Raw genomic sequence first — 13,626 nt, forward strand, 5'->3', positions numbered from 1 at the left:
ACATTATCTTACTGATTTGTTTTAATGTACTATTTAGGTTGTATTTTTTCTACATACATTTTAATAAACATAATTTTTTACCTAGATGAATAGCAGGTTACAGACATAGGAGTAGTCACACTAAATACAATTAAAGGCACTTGTTAGGAAAAAGACTGTAATAGACTTGTTGACACTTTTCCCAAAATGTATGTCTATAGCTGGCTACAAGCACAGAATGCAAACCATGACAACATGTGAGTGAAGAACAATAAAGCTAATACACTGCTTTTCCAATCATGTACAATGTACAAGCCTCACATGTGCAGATCAGGTCCCAGAATTAAAAAAATACTGCATGAAACTGTTACTGATGATACTTTAGACAGTTGATCAGCAGTAAAGTGCTGTTTTTTAAGAATGCATTATAGTTCAGTTAAAAAACGGCCTATGAGCGTAATTTAACAGGTTTTCTTTTGTATTAACAGTAAAGCACTGTTTTTAGCAATAACAGGTTAATACTGTTGAAATCCTGCTGTAAATTAACAGCAATTGTTTACAGTGCAGAGAGAGAGTAAATCACGTGATCCATATTATCATTCAATCACTCATGAGGAGAAATAAAAGAGTGGGTGCCTCCATGTGGCACAGGTCCAGATTGTAGGCTGTTGGACTTTGGAGCTGTAGAGCTGGCTGTTGTTTCAATCCAGGATTTGCATGTGAATGGGTGCAGCTTTAAAACCTGACTTGCAAATTGCGCCCTCATTTGAATGAGCTTAAAGCATGCAATAAAGTTTTCACTGGAGGCCTTGTACTTTTTTTAGTCTATTTTTTGCTGAAATCCTGCTCTGACAGGGTCTAAATTTAGCAGAATATATAATGAGGATATTTTGAAGGAGCTTCTGAATAATGAGCTCTTCATGTCGTCACTCAGGGCAATCATTTTCATATTTGTATCCTTTTGCAATATGCTAGAATATCGCAAAAACAATCAGATATACTGTTGACTATAAGTACTAAATTTATCTTCCGGGATACCTCAGATGTGTAAATGCCACACAGGATTAAAATAGCTCAAGCTCTTTGATGTTATCATCACACAGCTGCCTCCCGTCCAATGACTGAACTTCAGGTGGTGATAGGTGATGGATTTGCCTGATCTCGGATCTCAACAGACATGTAAATGTTTGACATCTTTACAATGTTGGCTTGATCAAGTCTTTTACAAATGCAGTGAACCAGCAGCTGGCAGTTAAAGTGGGCTTGTCTATGTCTAGTCCACATTAACTGCAGAGCAGAGAGGAGGATGAGAAGAGCAAAAAGCAAGTTAAGAAGAGAAGCTGTGACAAGTGAAATAATTAAAGAAAAGAGAGATTGTGTCATAAATCATTGCCACACATGAATTAAAGACATTACTAAATTGGCATGATTATGGGCCAGTGACAGTAGTTCTGCTGTGAGTATTTATTTAACATAAAAAATTAAGAAATTAAATGAGAATGAATTGATAAAAAAACGATAACAACCATGCCCCTTGAACCTTTTTTGGGGGTAAGTTTGGAGGGAATTGGAGGAAAATGAGTGGGACAATCACACACACACACACACGCACACACACACACACACACACACATGCACGCACACATGTACAAACTGTTCTCCAACTATAGAAGTGGGATTACACTTCAATAAAATTGGGAGAATTACAGGAGATGGATTTTAAGACGCATCAAACCCGCAGAGACCAAAATATTTCGACTTTTAATCTCAAGTAATGGACAATCTCCATATTTCCCATGATGCAACTCAATAGCATTTTTTGTTAGAGCCTCCCTGCATAGTTAATCTACAAACCCAAGACAAAATAATCCTGATTATAGCATCACGGTTATTCTCTCGGTTTTAAGAAATCTCGGCCTATAACCATAAAAAGTGGACGTAGTCACCGTGACGTCACCCATTGGATTGTGGACTGGTGATTTGAAGCCTCGAGTTTGTCTGTCGCCATCTTGTTTTTTTTCAACCAGAAGTGACACGAGAGGGTGGAGCTAAATACAACCGAACGCTGAATAATAAAAAAACATTTTGAGGTGACCAAAAAGGTTATGATTAACTTTCATGAACTGAAAACACACTGTGAAAGGGTTAAAGTTGTAAGACGAAAACGCGGACAATTCCCAGACACAGTGGTAGCGACCTGTCACTCACAAGGTAGCCACGCCCTAAAGCATCCCCTGCTTTATGGTCTATTTCACTCTAAATGGGACCATAATTTACTAAATGAACATCATGCTGTATTGAAGAAGACTTGAAACTAGCGATTGAGACCATAAACTAATGTTTACAATGTTTACTGAGGTAATAAATCAAGTGAGAAGTAGGGTCATTTTCTCATAGACTTCTATACAATCAGATGCCTTTTTGCAACCAGAGGAGTCGCCCCCTGCTGGCTATTAGAAAGACACATTGGCTTCACTTCTCAGACCCAGAGGTAGCCCACTGGGCCGAACATGCCTTTTAGTGCTTATTCTTGCATGTGAGCGTGCCCCATTGGCAGCCGCTCTGCACTGCGCTTATATGGCGCCGTCCAGACCGATGGTGTCATTGCAAAAGGGTAGCAACCCCCCCCCCAATAAACACTGTTAGCTCTATCAGCAGCATTGCTGTTATTTGCACTGTTATTGCTGTAGCACCATTAACTTCCAGCCGCTGGCTCAGCCGTCGCTATGTTCAAAGCCGTGTGGAGGCAATAGAAATGCTCTGAATTTCAAATTTAGCACCTTCAATGAAGGAAAAAACCTTTCTTCGCCCACACTCCATACTTGATGAACCAGTGACTCTACCAAGTCCCCACAGAATGAGCTACTGCCGCCCCGGTAGAGGGTTCATACCGGTACTTATAATCCGGTTGTTATCCACAGGAGCCAGTCAGCACTCCGAGTCACATTAATCTCTCTGACAGAGTGTGTCAAAGTGTCGGCTTTGATCAGGGCAGAAGGTCAACGGACCAGAACAAATGTCTCACCTGACAATATCCTGCGAACCGCCTCTGCTTCTACAAGGTATATAATTAATTAACGATGACAGCCATGATTTAATTAATGATGACACTCATAATTTAATTAAAGATTATACTAACTGTGACAGTTACTGTGTCGTTATGTACCCAGGATAACATTGGTAGTATATCAACTATTGAAAGAGTCATATATTAGTAACCTTTATTGTTTAAAAGTTAATAAGCTCTTACTTTATGTTATTTTGCTGTTTAAAAAAAAACAGTTTTTAAATCAGCCTAAAGATATACCTGTCTATCTATTTTAGATAAACAACCCGCAGCACCTCTCAGTTTGTCTGCAGATGCAACATGACATTTTCAGAGATCAGGGCTTCAGGGTATTGAGGGAACCAATAATAACCAGATGTCTCGATTAAAGGACAGTGTGTATTATTGAGCGGGATATATTGGCAGAAATGGAATATAATATTAATAAGTATGTTTTCATTAGTCTATAATCACCTAAAAATAAGAATTGTCGTGTTTTCGTTACATTAAAATGAGCCGTTCATATCTACATATGGAGCGGGTCCTCTTCACGGAGCCGGCTGCCATGTTTCTACAGTAGCCCAGAATGGACAAACCAAACACTGGCTCTGTAGATAGGGCTATTCATGTTTTCGTATCTGCCACTGTAGTTCTCCTACACGCTTGACACACAGGAGAAGATTCAGTTGGTTGCAATTTGCAACCTCACCACTAGATGCCTCCAGATCCTACAGACTGCACCTTTAACATGAATAAGATGTAGCCATGTTAGCGGCACTGTGAGGCTGTACGTAAGCATAGCGGTGCTTTGAGCTAATCAGGATGCTAACATGCCCACAGTGACAATGATAAAATATGCTGATGTTTAGCAGGAAATGTGACTTAACATTTGCTAATAAGCAGTAAACACCAAGTGCAGCTGAGGCTTAATGGGAATATAACAAAATCAAATTAAATTAAATGGTGAAATGGATTTATTCTCTGCACAAAATATTAATTTCTACTTTAATAGAAAACATGGTTCTTCAACTGCATGTTCCCCCTTTTTTATTTTATGATGCATTAGGTTTGTTTCTTCTACCGTTTTAAAGTATTTTTGTACCATCCGGGCACCAGACTCTCTAAAACAATCCAGAATCACACCCTTGAAAAACTGTTAGCTAAAAAATGTTTTATTATGGATAACACATTAGTAAAAATTTGCTTTCATACACATTCACCAGACAGACAGTACCATAATCATCTTACTGGAGTCGTGTTTGTGTCCACTTAATGAATGTAAGTCTCTCGTTTTAGCTCTATTTGGTGTCCATCAACTCCTGAGGGAGATGTCTGGCTCTTACTTGCTCACATGTTCACCACACCAGCCATTTGCTTTGGCTCTCTGCTGCTTCCTGCTGGGCAGGTCACAAACTCTTGTGTTGTCTGAGCTTATTTGCTAGAAATTGCTGCTTGCAGTTATGCATTATGAGTCAACCATGCAGTGTAAAGGCAGATCAAGCCTTAAAAGGAGATTTGTCAAGTATTTAACATTCTTATCAACATGGGAGTGGGCAAATATGCCTGTTTTATGCAAATGTATGTATATAATATTATTGGAAATCAATTAGCAGCACAAAATAATGACAAATATAGTCCAGAAACCCTCACCCCCCCATAGAGCCCAATTTCATTCACATATCTTGAGGTCAGAAGTCAAGGGACCCCTTTGAAAATGGCCATGCTAGTTTTTCCTCGCCAAAATTTAGCATAAGTTTGGAGCGTTATTTAGCCTCCTTCCTGACAAGCTAGTATGACATGGTCCAATGGATGTCGTAGGTTTTGTGACTGTGAAGTACTGTATTACAAAAATGTTACTTACTCCATAATTTGTGTTGAAATGATGAGTCCAATAATCCATTAGTCAATCGGAAGAAAATCGGTTGACAACAATTTTGATTTACAATTAAAAATTCAAGTCATTCATCTAGCAAAAATTCCAAGTATGACATGTTGTCTTTGTGTTCACAAGCGTTAAGTTTCACTTTAATTTTTGAAACATAGTTATCTTAAGCAAAAACACAATGTTTTGAGAACTTGTTGCTTTTAAGGCATAATAAGCCCCTAATGACCCACATCTATGAGGCTTATAGCGAGCGATAACGCACATTTAATGGTCTGATAACAGTCGAATCGGGTGGTTTGTTGGACAAAAAAGCTATTCGAGGATGTCACCTTGGTCGCTGGGAAATTGTGACGGGCATTTCTCAGTATTTCCTGACATTTATAGACTATAAGATTAACTGAGTAATCAAAAAAACAAATAAAATTAATTGATAATGTACATAATTGTTAGTTGGACACCTAAAAACAATAAAATAACAGGATTGGTTAGACTTGGCAATGCAAGTATATTTTATTTACAGTTGTATAAACAAGATGATTCAATGCAAGATCTTTACTCAAAAAGGTAAGAAAAACAAGTGATTCTTCCCTTAAGGGGTTGTGTTTTTGTGTGGGTGTGTTTGTGTGGGTGTGTGTGTGTGCGTGTGTGTGTGTGTGTGTGTGTGTGTGTGTGTGTGTGTGTGTGTAGATGTGGGTGTGTGTGTGTGCATGTTGATGCATGCCTGTGTATCACAACTGTTGTTTGTGTGTGTGTACGTGTAACTAGACATTCTCGGCTGCAGTCGTAATACAAGCAGTACAATCTCCTCAACCCTTTCCACACTGAACCAGACTCTATTTACAGCTTATTCAACTTCAGTGCTCCTCCCAGCTCAGCTGACTGTACACAGCAACAACACGCATCCAGAAACAAACTGAAGCACTGATAGTAACACGTATTAGCATGCATAGGCCGGAATGAGAACATGATCAGAAGCAAACTCTCGGTTCAAGTTTAGAAACCAAATTCTGTTTTAAAGTGTCATCAAAGACGTTGTAGATACTGCTCAGTAAATGAAAAAAAAAAAAAGAAGAGATTTATGAAAGTGGAGAAGTTAATATGTCTGACTGATGTTATAGTGGTTCTGTTCTAGTTTCTTAAATCAATATCTTTATTTTACAGTTTAGGAGACGCCTCAGCATAAAGTGCTATGCAGTGCCAGAGACCAGACACGGTGTGATAGTCTTTTCAACAAACAGCAGTGGTTTCTCATCTCCAGAAAATGGGAAACGGCCTGTTTTTGCAGCTAACCAAGACTGCGCTTTCAATTCACTCGGGTCTCCTTCGTGCAAAAGCTCTCCAGCGCTGCGGCGGGGAGTAAGTTTTGCGCGAAAGACCCGAATGCTGGTTGGGTGAAAAACCTGGCCCTTTGATGCAACCCCGAGTAGACTGGAAATGAGAAAGACTGCTGCAGGAGAGAGGAAGAGAAGAGGGCGTCCCCAAAAGCAACATGGCTCACGGATGAGTGTCTTTGGACGTAACAAACACCAGCCTCACTTAACTGTTTCATCAGACTGCAAATGAACCTGGGATTTCATATATTCACCTGCTTATCTCTTGCTATAAATAGTAGTAAAGCTTAACAGATTTACTTTAAGAAACTGAGTTCTTACTAAAAATAAAAAAAACATGCTTTTGGCAGATTAGTACAAAATTAAAGGGGAAAATATACAATTTATCTACTACAGAATCTGGTATATAGCCTTCAAAATAATATCAGCTTCATCATTCAGATACATAAAGCTCTTATACAAGCACACACACCATCTTCACTGGTAGACAAGATTAGTCATCATTAGTGCCATTATTGGTGCTTCTCAATGAAAGAAACATCTTCTAAAAACCTTTTAAAGTGTAGATAAAAACAGGTAGTTCCCATTAAAAAATGGGAAATACTTGATATCCACTGAAGCTTACAGTACGTCTTGTATTGCGGTATATGTTAAGAAAAACTAGATATTATTATGGTATCTCCTAATTGGAAGTGATATGTTTAGTACAGTGCTTGCACCAAAACTGGTTTATCCATAAACTTAACTAAACTAAACCTGGCTTGCTAAACTTATACAGCTGGTAAAGAGTTTTTAAAGTAGTTAACATCAACACATTAAGTAAATTTCTGTGAGTAAAATGACTAAAACAAGGTTAAATAAGTTTGCTAATAAAATACAGAAGGAAAAGGTTGTATATGTGAGTCAGATGGGTTTCTTCTGTGCATGCTCAGGGACCCTACAAACATCTAATGCCAGGTAATCCTGGCTTTGAAAAAAAATGTGCAAGTTCAGTGCTTTCAGACACTTCTTCTGCAAAGCAGTTTCCTCGAAATGCTCCGTCGACAGGCGGTGAAATGAAAGCTTCGGCTTCGACGGTGAAGTGAGCGAGGAGATGGGTTCTCCGTCACCTCTCCCCCTCCACTTCCTCCTCTCCTTTTATTCCCCCTCGTCTCGTTTCCTCTCTCCTCCGGGAGTGGACCTCGGTGCCTCCCTCTCTCTCTACACCACAGTACTGACAGACGGGTCAGACAAGTTTAGCTGGCCCGTGATGTCAGTGGGTGGGTACTGCTGCAGAGATGAAGAGAAATGGGGGGGAAGGAGGAAGGGAGACAGTCATTTCTGGACAAAAGCATGGTATACTTAATCTAAACATTCATGTCTTATCCTAAGAACACCTGTGCTTCATTTCTGCAGAAATGTAGAAGCAGAAGGGTTCTCTAACCCCTCTCAGGCAAACCGTGGTTTAGCAGTTTTTGTTGAATCTCTGGATTGTTGTAAAGCAGTTTGGTTGTGCCTGAGGTGGGCTAGTTGGGAGCAGACGTAAGGTCCTGAGTCTAGAGACAACAGCACATTTGAATCGGGCATCATTTATTTTTTAGCCTTACAATGTTGGGGATAATTTCCTGCCATGGGTAGGGGAGACCAGGGATGGTTGTAACACTGTCAGTTTGACCAATCAGAAAAGAGCTGTGTGCTGCGACATCATCAGTATCGTACACTCCCATTAGCTTTTTGAGCTCACAGGAGAAGCGCCATGTCTCTGTGAGCAACATTATGGATTTCACGACCAAAAAAATGATTTTCACATATATATATATTTTTATCAAGATTCATTTTGGCCTAGTGTTCATTGTTTTGCAGATACAATAGTTTGGCTTACGTAACCTAAAGAAGCAGTGTCTGTAGTTTAATTTGATGCTTTGCATCCATGCTAACTTCAAACACACATGCTAAAACAGTAATAGCTGCTTGGGGCGGGGATAGTTGTAAGAGTTCATTAAAAAGTCAGTTCTGGACAAACAAACCTGCACCCCAGGGGCAGCCATCTATACTCTATTTGGTGTCTATACTCCTTTTACAATATTACTTACAAAACCAAACACCAGTCAACAACGGTCTTGAACACGGGTCTTCTGGTTAAAAGTCCTGTGTTTGTTGGACCTATCTACCCACCATAAGTGATCTTTCTTGCTTTTTATACTACATCACTAACTCTTAAAATAGCATTTATACTCAGATGCGTTGACATTGCAGTCAGTACAGGATATATGGCGTACAAATGACATGCGGAAATCATGAAAGGCGTATGTCTTTTCGTGTGAACGGGCTGGATCGTTTAGTAGACGTCCAAATGAGTTTTATTTGTAGTCGACAAATATGGGTACCGTGTATCAAAGTTTGAGAGATCTAGCACCAACAACCACTGAGTCACTGATGCTGAACAAAAGGTGTGACCATCATCCCCGGTCTCCCCTAAAACAGACAGCTCATTTATCTCCCAAGTCATTTGTACGCATGCAGACAGGCGGCTTTGCTAATTTTAGCATCTCCAGGAGGAGGAGGAGAAGGAGATGGATTTTAGGCCGATTTCAAAGTGCTGCTGTGCCGGACTCTTACGTCCAGTCCCCGCTTCACTGTGCTTCTCTTAAAGCAGAGTGCGTTGAATTATAGGCGTCTACAGTGCTGAGAGGGAAAAACAAGATCCCGATTCCATGCAGGTGCTTAGTTTCTATGGCAACGGTGATTTTGCCTTGGAGGTCTTTTGAGAGTGTGTGTGCGGTCTGACAGCAGTAAGCCATATTTTGCAATGCTGAGTCTGCTACCGAGCAAAAAAATATAGAAACCCGATGTAACAATAACTCGTTGAACATTGTGAATGTAGTCGCTTGCATGATAAATAGAGCTCGTACATAGCATGCTGTTTTTGTGTTTTGGACCACAGTGAGATTGGGTGGAGTAATAAACTCGTCAACATTATGTGTGATTTCCAACATGCCAATCATAATCCTGCCTCACAGCACTCTGTTGGAAAAACCTGTTTCATCACATCCAACGTGCGAGAGAAAATTTTTTGTTTTGTGCATTTAACAAATGAAGATTGTACATTGCGGAACCAAAACACTGAAGAGTCTTGCCTCAGTGTACCCATCTCAATTTTTTTTTTGTCTTTCTCAATTAGGCAAGATCTTAGGCCTCTCATTTTAAGCCGATAGAGCCAATACATTCAAGCATATGAGCTTCAGAAGCTGCTATGATGCAACTAACATGCTGACAGATGTGGCGACATCCAGACTGAGTGGTAAAATGTCAAATTTGTCTGGATAAACGGGAGTCAGAGTGGATGTCCCTCATCTCCTTGACCCACGAGTTGCATCATCATATGGCTTACAGCCCCCGTTTTTGGGTCTCCTCATGTCTTGTACCTTGAGGGCCATTGCTAACATCGTGCCCTACTGGGGGGTCAAGTGGACCAGCGAAAGAAACACCTCACTGACATCACAACCACAGTTAATGGTTATAAAGCTATTCAATACATCTATGGTGATTCTTCTTATCTACAAAGATGTGCTACTGTTACTACAGCTATGACAGTTAGAGTCGTCGGCATGCTTGCAGAGGGAGAGAGGAGCAGTGTGGCATGTGGGTGAGGGACACTGACACTCAAGTCCATTGATATCCATTAATATAAAATAAGAACATTTATATAAAATCAAAAATAATGGTCAAAGACTGGGGATGGGAATTCTTCCATTTTCATTGCACTAAATCCTGGTTTATTTGTCCACTTTGAGCCTTTTTGTTTTCCAGCTATAGGGCATCTGAACCCCTCACACAGACATATTAACAATGGCGATCCAACTCTTCTTCTCTTCAAACGAGACCGATTCTATTGAGAAAACCTCCAGGGGAGAGTAAAGGTGGTTTGGTTCAATGCAGAAACATCCATAATAATAATAATAATAATAAAAAAAAGACAGTTAACACAAGAGAAAGAGAGAAAGACATGGAGATCAAATAAAAACACACAATAAAGTTGTTTCACTTTGTGACCCGTTAGCTTAGCTGCTAGGCTAAATCTCCCCTGGGAAACACAGTCAAAACACAAATGTTGGTACAGAAGCTTTTCCGGGAAAAGTGTCTGTGCTATCTCCAGAGATTAACGCTGTTTTTGATTTTTCTCTCATGCCAGATTTGGTCAGCGACCAGCTATGTGTGGCGGAGCAGCTGGGCACAAATGACTGCGGGTCACTGGTTTGTCAGAGCGCTCCACGCTTGTGGAGCACAATCTCCCAACCGCGAACGAGCAGGGCTTTTCAACTGAACTGTGAAGGAGTGGAGGAAACCTGACACTCTCATTGTGCTGCAACAAAGGAGTCAAGCAAAGATATAGAGGTGGTGATTTAGAAAGAAAAATTTGCTTGTGTTTGTAACACAGTGAGAGTCTAAGGCCTCACAGAGCTTGTAGTTCGGAAAAACACAATAATTAAAAGGAGACCGTCATCACCACCTGGAAATACACCCTGAAAGAGGCATGCACAGTTCGGACCACAAGGACACTGGAAAATAAACAAGAATTATGACAAAGAAAATATGACAAAGCAAAAAGTAAATTGATTAATAGAAATCCATGAGTGTAATCCTGAAAATAGACATAAATAAGATAACACATTAGTTTTCTTCCCAGGAGGAGCGGCCGTCGCGACTACCTTGGAAATGGATTTTGGAAAAATAAATGACAAAACACCAGCGCATGCTTTTCAAACCAAAAGCAAACCAACAGCGGCTGAAACCCAAACGGAGGAAGTGCGGGTGGTGCAAAGAAACGATGGATATACAAAAGGATCAAGCGGTCAAAATGGACAGGACACGAACACAAATATAGATCTTGGATACGCTTCAGTACAGTACACACACCACAACGCCACCAAAAACAGGACACAATCGCCAGAATCCACGTCCAAACCAGAGGCGGGGAGGAAGAGCAGCCCAAGACAAAACACCACTGGCAGACTGCTTGCTTTTGTCACCCCCCTTCCTCCAGAAGAACACGCCGCTAATCCCATCAAAACCCCCCAAAAACCCTGGACACGCCTGAATTCAGAGCCCAGCTCCTGGCCTGGCCTGACCTGAGTTCCTGCACTGATGCCCTCTGGCCTGTAGAGGATCTACAGAAGCTAAATGGTGATGGCTGATCGATGGTGGACGGACAGACACGTGGCGGAGGCCGCGGAGCCGTGGGGAAATGGGTGGGTGGAACATGGGACTCCCTCGCGGTCCGATATGGAGATGTAGGCAGAGAGGACAGAGGAGGAGAAAGGAGAGACAGGAGACGAGGAGGAGGAGTACGAGGAGGAGAGGAAAGAGAAGGGAGAATAAACAAGGGGAAGATGTTGCTTCCTCGTCTCCTTACCGTGTCTTTGGAGGACCTACGTCTCTTGATGCTGGAGGCCAGGGTGGTACTGATGGACCTAAAAGAGGCTTTCTTTTTGGGGTCGGGCTCTGCTCTACCACTTTTCCTATCCTAAAATGAATATATGTAGAAACATTATTCATGTCCTCTGGCTGGGGTGATAACCGTGGTCTCAGTCTCACCCGATCTCTCTTCCCACCACCACCACCACCCACCACCCCAGTAAATTACCTTATCTTATATCGTCTAATTAGAGGGAGGGTCCTTGTGAGAAAGACTACAGCATTTGGAAATGTAAAAATGCGCAAAGAGGGAGAAAGAAAGGAATAAAGCCTGTTAGATGTGAGAGTGGAAGTAGTCTGTTCAGTCTGATATGAGGGCATTTCGTCTACATTCTTATGCGACATTATCACACTGGGACTGCACAAGATGGCACGGTAGTCCTCTAGAAATGTGCTGGCACATTCGCTCGGCCCCTAGAAATGCATTGGAATGAGTGATGACTAGTAAAGATGTCAGTGGGTGTGATACCTACGTTACACTGATAAATATTCTTCCTGTATGCTGCACAGTTGCAACTTCCTCATCTCGACACACAAGCAATCTTAACTTTAAAATGGATCAACTAATGAAACATGATTTTACAAAATATCTACTCCGCATCTACAAAACATTAAGAAATGCAGTCCTGTCGACAAAAAAAAGAAATAGTAAAGTAAAGAAAGAAGCCGTTTTAACCATATCCTTACAAGATGGCGAGCCAATTTGGTGCCCTCCCTCCCTCGTACCATCAGAGTGCTCTCAGCACAATAACTGGGTGTTTGTGTGCAAAGAAAAATAAAATTAAAACTCATATTAAGGTATTCTTACATCCTGAGTCTCTAGAGAGGAAGAGGGCTGCATAGGGGGAGAAAAGGAAAATAAAATAAATTTCCATCCACTTAAAGTTATTACTTTAAAGAAGATCCTTAAGCAGAAGCCAAGGGAACTAAAAAGGGCGGATATTAAAATAACAAACAAAAAAAAGACTAGCAAAGCAAACATCCACATCCAAAGCCAGGCAGGTATAAAAAGTCGAGAAGCTACAGTATCAGAGGCCACTAAAATGCATATCAAAGAGGGGAAAACAACAGCGACAAAAGTCAGTAATTTAAGCCCATTTAAAGTCATTATACCTTCAAGTGGTATAATGGAAATTCACCCCACACACAAGGGAATGGGATGGAGAATGAGAAAAAGTGCATAAGAAATAAAGGTTTGTAAAGGAATGATCGCCTGCTAGCTGCAAAGAATAATCCAAGTTAAAGTGTAAAAAAGAAAATAATTGCAATGCTGAGTACTTCATTTCATGATGAACTGCTAAAGGATGCTATATCTTAAAATAAGAAAGCGCTCTAAGATGGATGTTTGTAAAGTATAAATGGAGGTGAGTAGTTGCAGGGAGGGATGCCCTTTAGCCGGGCGGGGCAGTGTGGTGTGAATTTCAACATGCCAAAACCGTTTATGGATGGAGAGAGAGGGATAAAAGAGGGGAAAACATAGAATAAGTAAACACAAAACAAATAGCATGACAAATCAATCCTGGCCAGCACTGGCCCCCCACAGTACGTCCGTTTTCATCAGGTCACATGACTAGGCACTTTTTTGGGCACCCATCACCCCGCCAACCAGCACTTTTTTTTTCTCTCTCAACCCCCTAATGACATGATATCAGGTGGCGAGCAGGCGTTAGCTGGCGTGGAGGATAGATGAGAGCTGGCAGAGGAGTGACTGGTGCACGACATCACTCGATTTCAAATAAAATGCTTTTTTCCTGTTGGAAGATGACATCTCATGTTAGTAAATGGAGGAAGTCAGCGTGTGTAACAAGTGCCTCTAACTGTAAGCGTCTTGGTTCAGGAAAAATCACCGCCTAAAGTGGCGTCACTTCTCTTCATATAATCTTTACACGTGTGAGGCTGCAGGAGTGCAGTGTTGCCGCTCTGAGCCCTGA

The 13,626-nt window shown here is 41.0% G+C and overlaps 1 protein-coding gene across 4 annotated transcripts in view; it reads right to left on the reverse strand.

Moving 5' to 3' along the window:
- Positions 1-5,537: 5,537 nt before the first annotated feature.
- grin1a (glutamate receptor, ionotropic, N-methyl D-aspartate 1a) overlaps positions 5,538-13,626 on the reverse strand; it is a 39,732-nt gene continuing 31,643 nt past the window's right edge. For 2 of the 4 annotated variants that reach the window (XM_074617127.1, XM_074617128.1), the window contains 3 exons: positions 12,504-12,530; positions 11,634-11,744; positions 5,538-7,510 (listed from right to left, as the gene is read on the reverse strand). In XM_074617127.1, the coding sequence (XP_074473228.1) occupies positions 7,442-7,510; positions 11,634-11,744; positions 12,504-12,530 (207 nt within the window). In that variant the 3' untranslated portion in view covers positions 5,538-7,441. The remainder of the gene's footprint in view (positions 7,511-11,633; positions 11,745-12,503; positions 12,531-13,626) is intronic. The other 2 variants (XM_074617129.1, XM_074617130.1) reach the window with 1 other exon arrangement.

This window comes from Sebastes fasciatus, chromosome 19, assembly GCF_043250625.1.
Source record: "Sebastes fasciatus isolate fSebFas1 chromosome 19, fSebFas1.pri, whole genome shotgun sequence".
Taxonomy (NCBI): Eukaryota; Metazoa; Chordata; class Actinopteri; order Perciformes; family Sebastidae; genus Sebastes; species Sebastes fasciatus.